The sequence below is a fragment of the Mobula birostris genome, chromosome 14 (assembly GCF_030028105.1).
Source record: "Mobula birostris isolate sMobBir1 chromosome 14, sMobBir1.hap1, whole genome shotgun sequence".
NCBI classification, from domain to species: Eukaryota; Metazoa; Chordata; class Chondrichthyes; order Myliobatiformes; family Myliobatidae; genus Mobula; species Mobula birostris.
In genome coordinates, this window is record NC_092383.1 from 37,712,617 (window position 1) to 37,729,239 (window position 16,623).

The 16,623-nt window shown below is 43.7% G+C and overlaps 1 protein-coding gene across 1 annotated transcript in view; it reads left to right on the forward strand.

The window, feature by feature from the left end:
- minar1 (membrane integral NOTCH2 associated receptor 1) overlaps positions 1-16,221 on the forward strand; it is a 38,401-nt gene extending 22,180 nt beyond the window's left edge. The window contains 2 exon segments of the mRNA XM_072277880.1: positions 4,885-5,139; positions 16,024-16,221. Coding sequence (XP_072133981.1) covers positions 4,885-5,139; positions 16,024-16,221 — 453 coding nt within the window.
- Positions 16,222-16,623: the final 402 nt, after the last annotated feature.

Below are 16,623 nucleotides of genomic sequence, written 5' to 3' on the forward strand. Positions count from 1 at the left end.
TATTGTATCATTTAGGTTGCCATGGCCACTGCAAAATGATTCTCACTTTTTCCTCTTAGACTGAGAATATTTATTGAAATGACATAAGCTGGCAAAATAGTTTGTGATTAAGACATTACTATTCAAGTGAGATCTTCACTCATTCATAAACCTTTAGGTACTGGTTCAAATCAGGAAACAATAATCAGCCTAAAGGCTAATAGAATTACGTTGGAAATAATCTTTTTTGTTGAACATCAAAGCAGTGGCCAGCTGCCTGTGGATTTGCTTATTAGCATACCATGTAATGGGCTATTGTGCAGTCTGGAAGTTGGCAAAGCCATCTGTAGAAATCCATGGTATTGTACAAGTTCTAAGAACTGCTCCTCAGACTAGTGGCATATAATTTCAAACTGAGAGCTCCATTCTTATTGGCCGGTATTGCCTTATTATAAGTGGCATCATGTGCTACTTGTAATTTCCTATCTCCTTGAGGTGCTTAACAAAGCCTGTTTGTAGAGCTCATGCTGATCACCACGTCTGTGAGTTTAATAGACTGTGTAAGAGAAAATACTAAACCTTAGTGGATTGATTTCACCCATATTTGCTATCTTCTTCTGACAGAGAAAGAGGCCATTCGGCCCATCAAGACTATGTTGGACTCAGAGCAACCCCCATTACCAGTCTATTACTTATTACCTAAACAGATGTACACTGAAATTGGTAGCCTGCCAATGGAAATGCAGCAGGTCATGTAACCAGGCCAGTCATTGGATGTTTTTGCTACATGTGCATGGAGGTGGGAGGAGAAACCTTTGGGATAAGTGAACTCACCACAGTCATGTTTATCCTTCATCACCAAACAATTTCAGCCATAGAAATAAAAGCCCAGATTCTGAATTTAGATTATAACATTCAAAGATACAAAGTTCAGAAATAACCTGCAAATGAAAATCTGCAAACTGGAAATACAAAGAAAAAACCCAGGGCTTTCTAAAAACATGCGGACCCTTCACTCTGTGGTCTTTGACCCAAAGCATTAATTCCCTTTCTCCCTCTACAGTTGCTACTTGACTTGCTGACTCGTTCCTGCATTTTATATTTTTGTTTAAGTAGTCACTTCCTGAAAGACTGGTATATCGCAGGCGTTTATCGTTTGCCTGGTGTGGGGAAACTGAGCCTTCCAACATTCATGCACAGACTGTATTGTAGTCGGTGCGAAGCACAAACTAACACACTGCCTCATCATTTATGTTTTATTTAGAAATACGGTGTGAAACAGGTCCTTCTGGCACTTCGAGCTACTGTGCCCAACAATCCCCATTTAATCCTAGCCTAATCACGGGACAAAACTGTAATGACCAGTTAACCTATGATCCAGTACATGTTTGGACTGTGGGAGGAAACTGGAGCACCCGGAGGACACCCACGTGAATACAGGGAGAACATACAAACTCCTTACAGGCAGTGACGGGAATTGAACCCAGGTCACCTGTACTGTAAAGCGTTGTGCTAACTACTATGCTACCATGCAGTAATTTTTTTTTAAGATTTGTAATTGTAAGGAGCTACATAAGTACTTTGTGGCAGACCTCACTGTGGGAAACACAAGTAACATACCAGAAGTTGAAGAGAGTCAGGGGACAGAGGTGAGTGTAGTGGCCATTACTAAGGTGAAGGTGCTGGGGAAGCTGAAAAGCCTGAAGATGGATAAATCACCTGGACCAGATGGACGACAGCCCAGAGTTCTGCAAGGACTAGCTAAAGATACTGTGAACTCATTCGTGGCGGTCTTTAAAGAATCACCAGAGTCAGGGAGGGTTGTGGACAATTGGAAAATTGCAAATGTGACTCTCCTGTTCAAGAGGAGAGGCAAAAGACAGGGCAGTTAACCTGACCTGCGTGGTTGGTCAGAATTTGAAGTCCATTACTAAGGATGAAATTTTAGAGCAGTGTACCCAGAAGTATATTGACAGGGTGCCACACACAAAGTTGTTGAACAAGGTAAGAGCTGTGGTATTAGATGCAAGGTACTAAATTAGAAGATTGGCTGATTGGTTAAGGTCAGAGTGACAGATAAAGGGATCCTTTTTTAGATGGCTCCTGATCACTGTGAATTTCTGCAGGGGTAAGCGTTAGAACTGCAACTTTTTACTTTATATGTTACTGATCTAGGATGAGGACTGGTGGCATTGTGGCCAGGTTTGCAGATGATACAAGGATGGGTGGAAGAACAGGTTGTGTCTCGGAGGCAGGGAAAAGAAGTGGCAGATGGAATACAGCACAGGGACATGTGTACTTATGCACATTGCTAGAAAGTTAAAGATGTGGTAATGTGGGAGACAACTTAGAAATCCGGAAGTACAAAGGGGTTTGGGGTCCTGGTTCAACTTGCAGATTGAGTCAGCAATAAAGAAGACAAACACAATGTTAGCATTCATTTTGAGAGAACTTGAAGATAAATTCAAAGGTGTACTGCTGAGGCTTTGCAAGGTATTGGTCAAACTATATTTGAATATCTAAGAAAGAATATGATGGTCCTGGAGAGAGTTCAGAGGAGGTACACAAGACGCTTAATTAATGAAGAATGTTTGATGTCTCTCGGCCTATATGAGATGGAGTTCAGAAAGGTGAACCAATTGAATTGAAACCTACTGGATAGAGTAGATATGGAGAGGATGTTGCCATTAGTAGAAGAGTCTAAGTTCAGATGATACAGCCTCAAGATAAAGGGCTGTCCCTTTAAAACTGAGATGAAGAGGAATTTCTTCAGCCAGGGAGAATCAGAATCAGGTTTAATATGATTGACATATGTTGTGAAATTTGTTGTTATGTGGCAGCAGTACAATTCTTATAAATTATAGTTTTTGTATAAGTTAAATTAAATAAATAGTGCAAAAAGAGAAAAGTAAGTGGAGAGCAGTGATTCTGTGGAATTCATTGGGCTGTAGAGGTCAAATCATTGGATCTATTTAAGGCAGAGATCGATAAGTTCTTAATGGGTAAAGGAGTCGAGCGTTACAGGCAGAAAGGGGAGAATGAGATTGAGAATAAACCCATCCTGATTGAATGGTAGGTTAGACTCAATGGCGAAATAGCCTAATTCTGTTCCTATATCTTGTGGTCACACAAGACTGCTGTCTCCTACACTCCAATTTCTGCACACTGGTGGATGCAATGACTTGTCTTTATATCATCACCGTGTTCACAAGAGTATTATTCATAACTGCAGACCAATAGTATCAATCCTCGGAATGGACTGGTAGCTGAGCATCCCTGGTTCCATCAGGCACAGTGTTTATGAAAGGGATAACCACTCAAACCGAACAGTGATACAGGGTGACACGAAGCTGATCTGTTTGCAAGCAAGAGAAGCCTAAAGCTCAGTGTCAGCAGCCTATCTCATCCACCAATGGAAAGGAAATTTAATGCAATGAAGTACAAAGGCAAATGGGAGTCAAATCAGACACAGAAAGGGAAATAGAGGAAAAAGGAAAAATTGGTTTGAAAGGGGAGCAGAGGTAAGAAAAGAACATGTTAAAAATAGAAATGCTTAAAATTTGCAAGTTTAAATTGTTCCCTTAGCAAGAATGCTTCATTAACATAGCATTAACAATTATCACCTTTTCAATGGAGCGGTCAAGATTTTGTAATTTATTAGTACTAATTACCTCTTGCAATTTTAATTGGTATTTAATCTGATAATCCAGCAAATTTTTAAAATTAGTGGCAAAATCAGGGGCAAGTCTTTATTCAACATGGTGGGCAATGGTCAGCCTTTATTGGCCTTCCCCAATTATCCTTGAGGATATGCTGCCAAGTCACTTTCATGAACCCCTGCAGTCCTCCTAGTGAAGGAGCTCCCACAGAGCTGTGGGATTGGGAGTTCCAATATTTAGAACCAGTGATGATGAGGGAATGACGTTATATTTCCAAGTCAGAATGGTGTAGGACTTGAGAAGAGCCTGCAGGTGATGATTTCATACTCTGCTGTTCTTGTCCTTCTTGGTGGTGGAGGTCATGGGTTTGGCAACAGTCAAAGGAAGGAACTGCATCACATTTCGTGGAAGCTACACAATGCTGCCACCATCCCCAGTTTGTGTAGGTGATGAACGTTTAAGGAGGCTGGTTGGATGTCAGTCAAGTAGGCTGTTTTATCCTGAACAGTAGCAGGCTTCCTGAGTCTTGTTGGAACTGCACACCTCCTGGCTTGCGGGGACCAATCCATCATACTTTGTACCATGTAGATTATTTTGAAAGCTCTTTAGTGTGTTGGGACGTGAGCTACTACCTAGCTTCTGACCTATGCTTGTAGCCATGATGTTAGTGAGGCAAGTTCAGCTAAGTTGCTCACCAATCATGCTAAAAATGGGGGACTTAGAGAAGGTAATGCAATTGAATGTCAAGGGTGGGCGGTTATGCCCTTCCTTCTTGGACATAGTCTTTGCCCATCATTCCAGTACAAATAGTGCACTGGTGTTATTTGATCGCCAACCACTCAAAGTGAGCCCCTTCATGCCCTGAACTTGCAACCGATTTTACATCAATAGTGAGAATGATGAACTCAAATTTATTTTCAACTGATTGATTTGCATTGAAGGTTATTTGTAAAGTAGTCCAGAATGAATTTTGCAGTTCTGTACCCCACATGTCTTTTTAAGACTTCTGTAATAGTTTTAAAATCATTTACCCTTCAGCCAGGAAAACTGAAGTTAGTTTAAATTTTCTGCCGGGCATTCACCTCACTGTTGAGGAACAAAGACCCCAAGGAATGCACTTCAGCTTTTTGGACCTGCTAGATATTTTACTTGCGGCAATGTTTTTTTTATCTGAGTCACTGCAACTTTTAATGAGATGTTACTTTCTTCTTCGCATTGCACTGCAACCCTTTAAATTCTTTTCTAGGCAGATCGGCGCTGTGTCACCTCACAATCGCATCGGCCATCAAAGCCCGGGAAAGATTCCCTTTTAATTGAACAAGTCTTCAGCCCTCATGTGTATCCCAATTCCATGAAATCCCACATGAAGAACAATCCGCTGTACACAGATCTCCGGTTGACCGAGGTCCTGGAGCAGAAGCAGCCTCAGCCATCCTGGGCCATTGAGGAGTACAATAGGAACACCAGTGAAAAGGTAAAGTTAATAGCTCTGGAAATCTAGGTGAGCTTCAGTGTTTGTGCTTTCTTTCTGCTACTATTCCTTAAGCTTCTTTTAAATTCTCCTGAAATCAGGCTCAGTGAAGTCAGCCTGCCAAACCTTAGTTGGATTGGGTTGAAAGAAGTCCATCAGACTCGGAGGAGGTTATTGACCCTGTTCACCCTTATACAATGAATGATCTATGTCTCCATCAGTCTGCATTGCGTCTGTGACTTTAAAAACATTCCCTAACAAAAACTGTGAGCAGTTTTGGGCCCCTTATCTAAGAAAAGGTGTGTTGGCATTGGAGAGGACCCAGGGGAGGTCGCGAGAATGATCCCAGGAATAAAAGGGTTAATGTATGAGGAGTAATCTGATCATTCTGGGCCTGTACTCATTGGAATTTAGAAGAATGAGGGGGGAGATTGAAATCTATTGAATATTTGAAGGTGGTACATTATATTTCTAAGTAAAGTGTTGATTGATGTTCTAAGAATTTATTATATTAACAGATGCAAGTGAAAACCACCTGAAGACCTCAGCTAATTCCCACCCATTTCAGTCTAATTAGAATAAGTAAACTTTTTCCTGCATATCTAACTCACAGGAAATTTCAGATTGGAATCAACTACTGTGGCTTTGAGTCTCGTCTAGTGCCACCCCTGCCGATGATTCAGGACATCTTAAGTAACACTTATCTGGTGGGTCTCGGTTGAGAAGTTCATTTATCAGACAGAACAGACAGCAAACATAGCAGCAGATGTTAAATGCTCACCGCATACCCCAGACTGCAGAGTTCAGGCTTCCCAGACCCTTCTGTAAAACAACTGATCTAACAAGGAATCAGGGCAGTCTCGGGTCGCTAATGGTAGTTACAATAGACAATAGACAATAGGTGCAGAAGTAGACCATTTGGCCCTTCGAGCGTGCACTGCCATTCTGAGATCATGGCTGATCATCTACTATCAATACCCGGTTCCTGCCTTGTCCCCATAACCCTTGATTCCCCTATCCATAAGATACCTATCTAGCTCCTTCTTGAAAGCATCCAGAGAATTGGCCTCCACTGCCTTCTGAGGCAGTGCGTTCCACACCTCCACAACTCTCTGGGAGAAGAAGTTCCTCCTCAACTCTGTCCTAAATGACCTTCCCCTTATTCTTAAACCATGCCCTCTGGTACTGGACTCTCCCAGCATCTGGAACATATTTCCTGCCTCTATCTTGTCCAATCCCTTAATAATCTTATATGTCTCAATCAGGTGCCCCCTCAATCTCCTTAATTCCAGCGTGTACAAACCCAGTCTCTCTAACCCCTCTGCATAAGACAGTCCGGACATCCCAGGAATTAACCTAGTGAACCTACGCTGCACCTTCTCCACAGCCAGGATTTCCTTCCTTAACCCTGGAGACCAAAACTGCACACAATACTCCAGGTGTGGTCTCACCAGGGCCCTCTACAAATGCAAAAGGATTTCCTTGCTCTTGTACTCAATTCCCTTTGTAATAAAGGCCAACATTCCATTAGCCTTCTTCACTGCCTGCTGCACTTGCTCATTCACCTTCAGAGACTGATGAACAAGTACTCCTAGATCTCTTTGTATTTCACCCTTACCTAACTCCACACCGTTCAGATAATAATCTGCCTTCCTGCTCTTGCTCCCAAAGTGAATAACCTCACACTTATTCACATTAAACGCCATCTGCCAAGTTTCTGCCCACTAACCCAGCCTATCCAAGTCACCTTGAATTTTCCTAACATCCTTATCACATGTCACACTGCCACCCAGCTTAGTATCATCAGCAAACTTGCTGATGTTATTCACAATGCCTCCCTCTAAATCATTGACGTAAATCGTAAACAGCTGTGGTCCCAATACCGAGCCCTGTGGCACCCCACTAGTCACCACCTGCCATTCCGAGAAACACCCATTCACTGCTACCCTTTGCTTTCTATCTGCCAACCAGTTTTCTGTCCATGTCAATATCCTCCCCCCAATGCCATGAGCTCTGATTTTACCCACCAATCTCCTATGTGGTACCTTATCAAATGCCTTCTGAAAGTCAAGGTACACCACATCCACTGGATCTCCCGCGTCTATCTTCCTGGTTACATCCTTGAAAAACTCCAATAGATTAGTCAATCATGATTTGCCCTTGGTAAATCCATGCTGGCTCGGCCCAATCCTATCACTGCTATCAAGATATGCCGCTATTTCATCTTTAATAATGGACTCTAGCATCTTCCCCACTACTGATGTACAGGGCGATAGTTCTCTGTTTCCTCCCTCCCTCCTTTCTTAAAATGTGGGATAACATTAGCCATTCAGCAATCCTCAGGAACTGATCCTGAATCTAAGGAACATTGGAAAATGATCACCAATGCATCTGCAATTTCCAGAGCCACCTCCTTTAGTACCCTAGGATGCAGACCATCTGGACCTGGGGATTTGTTAGCCTTCAGTCCCATCAGTCTACTCATCACTGTTTCCTTCCTAATGTTAATCTGTTTCAGTTCCTCTGTTACCCTATGTCCTTGGCGCATCCATACATCTGGGAGATTGCTTGTGTCTTCCCTAGTGAAGGCAGATCCAAAGTACTTATTAAATTCGTCTGCCATTTCTCTGTTTCCCATAACAATTTCTCCCAATTCATTCTTCAAGGGCCCAACATTGTTCTTAACGATCTTCCTTCTCTTCACATACCTAAAAAAACTTTTGCTATCCTCCTTTATATTCCTAGCTAGCTTGCGTTCATACCTCATTTTTTCTTCCTGTATTGCCTTTTTAATTAAGTTCTGTTGCTCCTTAAAAATTTCCCAATCATCCGTCTTCCCACTCACCTTAGCTCTGTTATACTTCTTCTTTTTTAATGCTATGCTATCTCTGACTTCCTTTGTCAACCACTGTGGCTACTTTCCCCCCTTTGAATCCTTCCTTCTCCGGGGGATGAACTGATTTTGCACCTTGTGCATTATTCCCAAGAATACCTGCCTGATCACCTTAGGTCAAGGGAACTGGGATCAGCAAACCAAAGCTCCCACTTCACCATTGCCAGGGCCACACTGGCAGATAATGTTGAGTTATAGATGTGCTTAGCTGTGATTGTGTGCAATATGGGAACTTCTGGCAGAACTGCTGACTCACCAATAACCTTCTCACCTGCTGCTCAGTTTGGTTTTGTGCCAGTAACACTTGGCTCCAGAGCTTGACGCAGTTTCAGTTCCAACATGGACAAAGGCTGTGAAATCAAGAATCAGAATCAGATTTATTACCACTGACGTACGAGGGGTGATTGATAAGTTTGTGGCCTAGGTGGAAGGGGTCAATTTTAGAAAACCTAGCACATTTATTTTTCAATATAGTCCCCTCCTACATTTACATACTTAGTCCAGTGGTCGTGAAGCATACGGATCTTGGACCTCCAGGAAGTGTCCATAGCAAGGGTGATTGATAAGTTCATGGCCTAGGTAGAAGGAGATGAGTTATACAGCTCTCAGTACATGCACATGCAGGTCAACTCTTTGAGCAATGATGCAGAAAGTTTGAAGTTAATAACTCATCAGTTAATAACTCATTAAGGGTGATTGATAAATTTGTGGCCTAAGGTAGAAGGAGATGAGTTATTAACTTCAAATTTTCTGCATCATCACTATAAGATCCTTCGAGGAGCTGATAGCCAGGAACTTGAAGCTGACCTTTTCCACTGCTGACCCGTCGATGAGGATTGGTTTGTGTTCCCTGGACTCCCCCTTCGTGAAGTACAGTACACCCTAAGTTCCTCAGTCTTACAGAGGTGAGGTGCGATGATCTGCTTTTCATACCAAGATATTAAATATCCTATTGACATTGGAATACTCAAAATCAGAATTATTATCACTAACTTGTATCATGTGAAATGTATTGTTTTGCAGCAGCAAAACAGTGCAAAGACATAAAAGTTACCCTGAATTTCAAAATAAATCAATAATGCTAACAGACAGGAATAGCAAGGCAGTATTCATGGGTTCATGGACTGTTGAGAAATCTGATGGCAGAGGGGAAGAAACTGTTCCTGAGTTATTGAATATGGGTCTTCAGGCTCCTGTACATCCTCCCTAGTGGTAGTACTGAATGGTGAGGGTCCTTAGGAATGGATGCCACCTCCTTGAGGCACTGATGGTAGGGAGGGCTTTGCCCAGGATGGCTGTGATGCTTCGCTCCCAGATGAACTCAACACCTTTGATGCATCCTTTGAGAGAGAATGAAACTACACCGGTGCGTCATCTGGTGACCATGTGATCTCTGCTCCAAAGGACAACGTCAGAACATCTCTCAAGAGGATGAACACTTGCATGGTGTTGGGCAGTGATGGCGTACCTGCTGGGGCTCTGAAAACCTGTGCCAACCAACCAGCGGGAGTGTCAAGGACATTTTGAATCTCTCTCTGCTGCAGTCAGAATTTCCCATCTGCTTCAAAATGGCGACAATCATACCAGTGCCCAAGAAAAGCAAGGTGCCCCTCCTCAATGGCTATCGACCAGTGACATTCACTCCTATTGTAATGAAGTGCTTTGAGAGGTTGGCCATCATTAGAATCGACTCCTGCCAAGGCAAGGTCCTGGACCCACTGCAGTTTGCCTGTCTCACACTAGGTCCACAGCAGATGTAGTCTCACTGGTTCTGCACTCACCTGGGCTCTAGAAATACCCATGCCAGGCTGCTGTTTATTGACCACAGTTCAGCGTTCTACACAATCACACCCTCAGTTCTAATGAACAAGCTCCAAAAACCTGGGCCTCTGTAACTGGATCCTTGACTTCCTCACTGGGAGAGCAAAGTCTGGGAGGATCCGAAATGACACCTCCCTCTCGTTGGACAGTCAACACTTGTGCACCTGAAGGATACATGCTTAGCGCACTGCTCTGCTCTTTCTACACCCATCAATGTGTGTGGAGAAATTTGCCAACAATGCCAGTATTGTTAGCAGAATTTCAGATGGTGATGAGGAGATGGTGAGATGATCAGCTAGTTGAGTGGTGTTGCAGCAACACCTTGCACTCAATGTCAGTAAGACCATGGAATTGATGGTGGACTTCAGAAAGGGGAAGTCGAGGGAACACACACCAGACCTTATTGAGGGTACAGTAGTAGAAAAAGTGAGCAATTTCAAGTTAATGGGTGTCAACATCTCTGAGAATCTATCCTGGACCCAACATTCTGGTAAAATTACAGAGAAGGTATGTGTCACTGCCTTCAACAGGTCTAAAGAAGACTCAATCCACCTGGCTGTCTGCTCTGCTTTGGAGCATCACAACAGCAGTAAAACATACATCAAACTGCTGTTTGTCAATTACAGCACAACTCCACTTGGAAGCTTGTTGGAAGTGAGGTTCAGCATTGCAGTGAGACATGTAGAAAACAGTGCTGGGGCGATGATACATTCTTGCTTGCTCTTAACTGCACCAACATTTGTTCTGTTCACTCAGTCAGTCAGTCAGTCAGTGGGAGCCGTCCCGAATCCAGGGTTGGCGGCAACGCGCTTCCATCTTCTTCCATCTTGCGACAGCACCGAGTACAGCCTCTCCTCCAGTTTGTTCTCGCTGGCCGCCTTGGCACCACCCACCACCACCCCCACCGAACTCGAGCCCAAGACCGTGTCGGCCTCCAGCCACGGCTGCTTCTTTGAGCTCAGCCCTTCCTTAGGCGGAGGCCTTGGGCAGGTCCAGACACCCGGTGCAGCACCCAAATTCATCATGTCTCTTCTGACTAAGTGCATAGCATACGATTCGTAGATATGTGGTGAGGCTTTAATCTCTTCCACGGAAGATGGCCGTTGGCTCACAAGGAGCTCATCCACCCTTTGTCAGGTCTTGTTATTTTTTAGTCCTGCTGAGTGACCTCACACCCTCCTCACCAGACTAAGTCTGGTGGGGGAGCCGGCCCAAGTTGCCAACCATTTGGCCACGGCCCCCAGCCGAGCGCCGAGTGCCCGCCGCCCGCTGAATCTCTCCGAGTGTCCGGTGCCTGACTGAAAACCATGGTCGAGCGGCCGGTGACCAAACCAGAAGCCTGTTCACTAGTCTATTCAAAAAACCCACAACATCACCACCACAGCAGAGCAAGGACCAACCTTAAGCACAGTAGTAGAACTAAAGTGCACAAAAGGTTCTTGCTTACACAGAAGCTGAGCTCCATGTTTTCTGAAGCATAGAAGTGGTTGACTTTACACTCAACATCTAAGACTTGCTCTATTGTAGATCCAGTGGTCAGGGTTCTTTACCAATCTGATCCAGCCCTCCAGTACCATTCCAGAATTTACTGATTCTTGAAAGATCATTACTAATGTCTCCACAATCTCTCCAGCTATGCTGGGGTGTAGTCCATCTGGTCCAGGTGCTCAAACTATCTTCAGACATTCAACCTTCCCAAGCACCTTCTCCTTAGTGATAGCAGCATCACTCATTCTGCCCTTGAAGCTCTTAAATTTCTGGCATAGTGCTAGTGTCTTCCACAGTGAGGACTGACACAAAATACATATTAAGTGCCTCGACCTTTTCTTCATGCCTTTTATTACCTCTCCAGTGTCATTCTCCAGCAGACCAATATCCACTTTTGCCTCTCTTTTACTTTTTATATTTTTGAGAAAACTTTTGGTATCCTCTTCTAAATTATTGGGTAGCTTACCTTCATATTTCATCTTTTCTCTCTTTATGGCTTTTCATTGCCTTCTGTTGGTTTTTCAAAGCTTCCTAATCCTATAACTTCCCACTAATTTTTGCTATATTATATGCTCTCTCTGTTGTTTTGTGCTGTTGTTGACTTCCCTCGTCAGCTACGGTTGCCTCATCCTCCCTTTATAATATTTATTCACCTTTGGGAGGTATCTATCCTGCCCCTTTCGAATTGCCTGGTGAAATTCCAGCCATTGCTGTTCTCCCATCATCCTGCTAGTATCCCCTTCCAAGCAGCTCATCTCTCATGCCTCTGTAGTTTCCTTTACTCTACTGTAATGCTGATACACCTGACTTTATCTTCTCCTTCTGAAGCTGCAGGATGAATCCTATCACATTATGATCTCTGACTCCTGAGAGCTCTTTTACCTTAATCTCCCTAATCAAATCTGGTTCATTACACTATACCCAATCCAAAATTGTCTTTTCCCTAGTGAGCTCATCCACAAGCTGTTCTAAAGAGTCATCTGTAGGTGTTCTACACATGCTTTCTCTTGGGATCTAGCGCCAACTCAATTTTCCCAATTGACCTGCATACTGAAATCCCTCATTACTATTATAACATTTCCTTTTTTACGTGCCTTTTCTATTTCCCATTGTAAGTAGCAGCCCACATCCTGGCTACTGTTCGGAAGCTTGTATATAACTCCAATCAGGATCTTTTTACCCTTGCAAGTTTTTAACTCTACCCACAAGGATTCTACATCTTCCAGTCCTATGTCACCTCTTTCTAAAGATTTAATCTCATTTTTTACGGACAGAGCTGCCCCACTCCACCTACCTACCTGTAGTGTGTATTGATCAAAACCAATGCACAACTTGATACAATGTGTATCCTTGGATTTTATGTTCCCAGCTATGATCTTCCTTCAGCCACGACTCAGTGATGCCTACAACGTCATAGCTGCCAATCTCTAACTGCACCACAACATCATCTGCCTTATTCTGTATACCCTGTGCAGTAAAATTTAACCCCTTCGTCACCCTTTATGATCTTGCCCCAATGATACTCTTTGTCCCACTGTCTGCAATTTTGCTCTATCACCTGAAAGTCTTTCCTCACAGTCCCACTATGCACTGCATCTACTTGTATGCCAACTGCCACACCCTCAGCCCTATCACTCCAGTTCCCATTCCCGTGCTAAATTACTTTAAATCCCCCCCAACTGCTCTAGCAAACCTGCTCACAAGAGTACTGGTCCCCTTCGGGTTCAGGTGTAACCCGTCATTTTGTACAGGTCGTACCTTCCCCAGACGAGATCCCAAAAATCCAGAACTCTGAAACCCAGCCCCTGCACTAATTCCTCGGCTGTGCATTTATCTGCCTAATCATCCTATTCTTACCCTCACTGGCATGTGGCACCGGCAACAATTCAGAGATTACTATCCTGAAGGTTCTGCTTTCCAGCTTTCTATGTAACTCCCTATATTCTCTCTTCAGGACCTTCTCCCTTTTCCTGCCTATGTCACTGGTACCAATATATGCCATGACTTATGGCCGCTCACCCTCCCCATTTAGAATGCTGCGGATCCGATCTAAGGCATCCCTGGCTCTGGCACCTGGGAGGCAAAGTACTCTCCAGGTGTTTCTTTCATGTCCACAGAATGTCCTGTCTGTTCCTCTGACTATGGAATCCCCGATCACTACTGCACTTCTCTTCTTCCCCCTTCCCTTCTGAGCCAGATTCCATGCCAGAGATCTGGTCGCTGTGGTTTCCCCTTGGTAGGACAACCCCCACCCTCAACTGTATCCAAAGCGGTATACTTATTATTGAGGGGAACGGCCACAGGGGTACCCTGCACTGGCTTCCAACTATTGCAAACCTGCAATTATCTGCTAACAGTTAGCTACCAGAAAATGTCAAAGGATTTCTACTGCTCCTGATTGTTTGTTAACAACAAGTAATGATCAACTCTTTCAGTTCTAGCAGCTGCAGTGTATATGAAATGCCTTCTCCAGGGTCTCATTTGAGGGCTTTATTGTACAATTCTCTTCCCTTGACACAAATGAGATACATATTAACTTTCATCTGTCCTGATTAATTGGCTGTAGTCAGCTCTGTGTAGACAGCACAAACTCTTCCTTCGCTTTCTCCAGTCTGTAGATAAATTGGAAGTCTGGTAGCTCAGGCAGGTTTATTTGTTCAACTGAATTTCACAGCTCGCTGTCTCTCAAAGCGCGTTCGCATATTATCTCATTTAGGAGGGATCCCAGCTGGTGTGCCATGTTGTAGATTGGACAGAACAGTTAAACTCCCAGTTTCTTTGACTTCATTTTGTCTCCTTGTCTCAGAGTCTCTCTCTCTCTCTCCCTCTCCCTCTCTCTCCCTCTCCCTCTCCCTCTCCCTCTCCCTCTCCCTCTCCCTCTCCCTCTCCCTCTCCCTCTCCCTCTCCCTCTCCCTCTCCCTCTCCTTCTCCCTCTCCCTCTCCCTCTCCCTCTCTCTCTCTCTCTCTCTCTCTCTCTCTCTCTCTCTCTCTCTCTCTGTGTAGGCTACTAAAGAATAGCTGGTAATTAACAAAACAAAGATGCTTTATTATTTTAAAAAAACTTACAGTACATCGTAGAAAGCAGCAATTATAACATGGACACAAAGTCTGCAGATGCTGGAAATCCAGAGCAACACATACAACATGCTGGAGGATCTCTGCAGGTCAGACAGCATCTATGGAGATGAATAAACAGTCACCGTTTCAGGCCCAGACCCTTCATCAGGACTGAAGCATGAGCATTATAACATGGACCTTTTCCACAGAGACAGGCTATTTCTGATAGTTTCTACAGGAAACCCACATTTTTTTTGGTATCCTCCACACCAAAAAAATGCAAAGCCACGTCATCTATGCGTGTGCCCAGAAATGCGAGTTGAAAAAAATCGAGTTATTTTTTCACATAAATTCAGTGAGAGTGTTCATTAGACAGTGGTTTGTGGATTCCGGAAGGGTGAATTCCCATTACATAAACACATGTAATTCAGGGGTCACCCGTATTTACTTCACAGCTGCAAAGTCCTGTTCAAGCCTGTCTCCTTTCAGGCGATGCTGTATAATCTAATCCCACTGCATTTTCCAAAGAGGGCACTCCAGATATTACCAGCATTTTGCCATCTACCTCTTTACCAAGTCTGAATGAGGGGGTTTCATTGAGGTGAGCAAGGCTCCGAGAGGACTGCCTGAGTGATGTTGAGGAACAGTTTCCTCAGGCAGAAGTGGGGGGCCTAGTTTCCCAACCGTTCAGGAGGGAGAGAATCAGAACTGTCCATGGACCTAGAACATTAATGCTTTCTCTCTGTCCACAGATGCTCCCTGATCTGCGGAGGAGTTCCAACGTTTTCTGTTTTGTTTCAGATTATAGTTCTTACAGTAGTTGAACTGGGACTCAGTGAGACCACAGCCGGATGCTTAAACTGATTTTGTCCCATTACCGCAGAAGGAGTCCAGCAAAGTTTGACCAGTCTGGTTCCAGTGACGGCAGAGATATTGAGTAACAAAATCCCATTTCATCCAGAATGCAATGAGATCTAACTGAACCTTACAAAGTTCTTACAGGGTTTGACAGGTTGGATACGGGGAGGGTGATGAGACCAGGACCAGGTATCACAGTTTCAGAACAAAGGACAGGCAATCCAGGACTGAGATGAAGGAATATTTTTCCACTCAGAAGGTGGAAACAGGAGTCGATGGACATCGGGAGAATGGAGGGATATGGGGATTGTGCTGGAGAAGGGCCCAGGGTGGAGGGTTGCTGATCAGGCTGAGCCGGTCAAGTAGCCTCCTCCTCCTTCTCCCATTCCTTATAGTTTTACATTTATATTCCAGCCTCTGTGATTTTTGGCTTTTAGAGATTTCTTTACGCTGAGGTTTGAAAATCCTTGAAATTGTCATCTGAGAGGGTGATGTCTTCTCGGTGAGGGAAGGAACTGATCTGTTTATGTTAATGAAGTCAGAGAGGAGTGGGAGGGGGAGAGTGCGTGAGGGAGGAGACTGTGATCCTATTTAATATGAGAGTAGGCTACCTTCTACCCCTGTTTCACGCGTTACTGATTTTACTTACCAGAGAAAGAATTGAACTGCCATTAATCCATTAAGTTTTACCCTCATTTGGATTTAGTGGGACTAAATTACTATTGTTTAAGACAATCTTCTCTGTTTTACGTAGTCAGCTGGAAATGACATTGAGAAGACTTTCTGTCTCCTTACAGAATCAAGAATCTTTGAATCCTAATAATTTAGAATACTGGATGGAGGATATTTACACTCCGGGATATGACTCCTTGCTGAAACGGAAAGAGGCAGAATTCAGGAGGGCTAGGATTTGTAAGATCGCTGCCTTAATTGCAGCAGCTGTCTGCACTGTGGTTTTGGTCATTGTCGTCCCAATTTGCACTATGAAATCCTAATGCTTTTATAAAACATGTATCAAAGAGTCTGAATAAATGTCAAAAGTCTCAGATCAGTATGTGCATTTGGGACTGATATTGTTCACTGTTTTATCCTTCTGCGTGCTCTATAAATGGGTTCACAGGATCAGACTCTAAGGATTTAACTTCACCACAGTGAGCAACAAGTCAAAATGTTTGCATAATCTTCCTCTGTGCAGTGTTTTACTTCAATTACTGAAAAAGAATCTCAACGGGTGACTCCATCAAACAATATGTGCGACACTGTGCTGGAAGGAGTTACCCATTCTGCAGGCTGAGTGTCAAAATGTCTATGCGATGTTAAAATGAAGACGCTGAAAGTGAATTAGGTTCCTGGAAAAACAGCAATGCAGTGATAACTGCTGCAAAGAGCAATGTCTG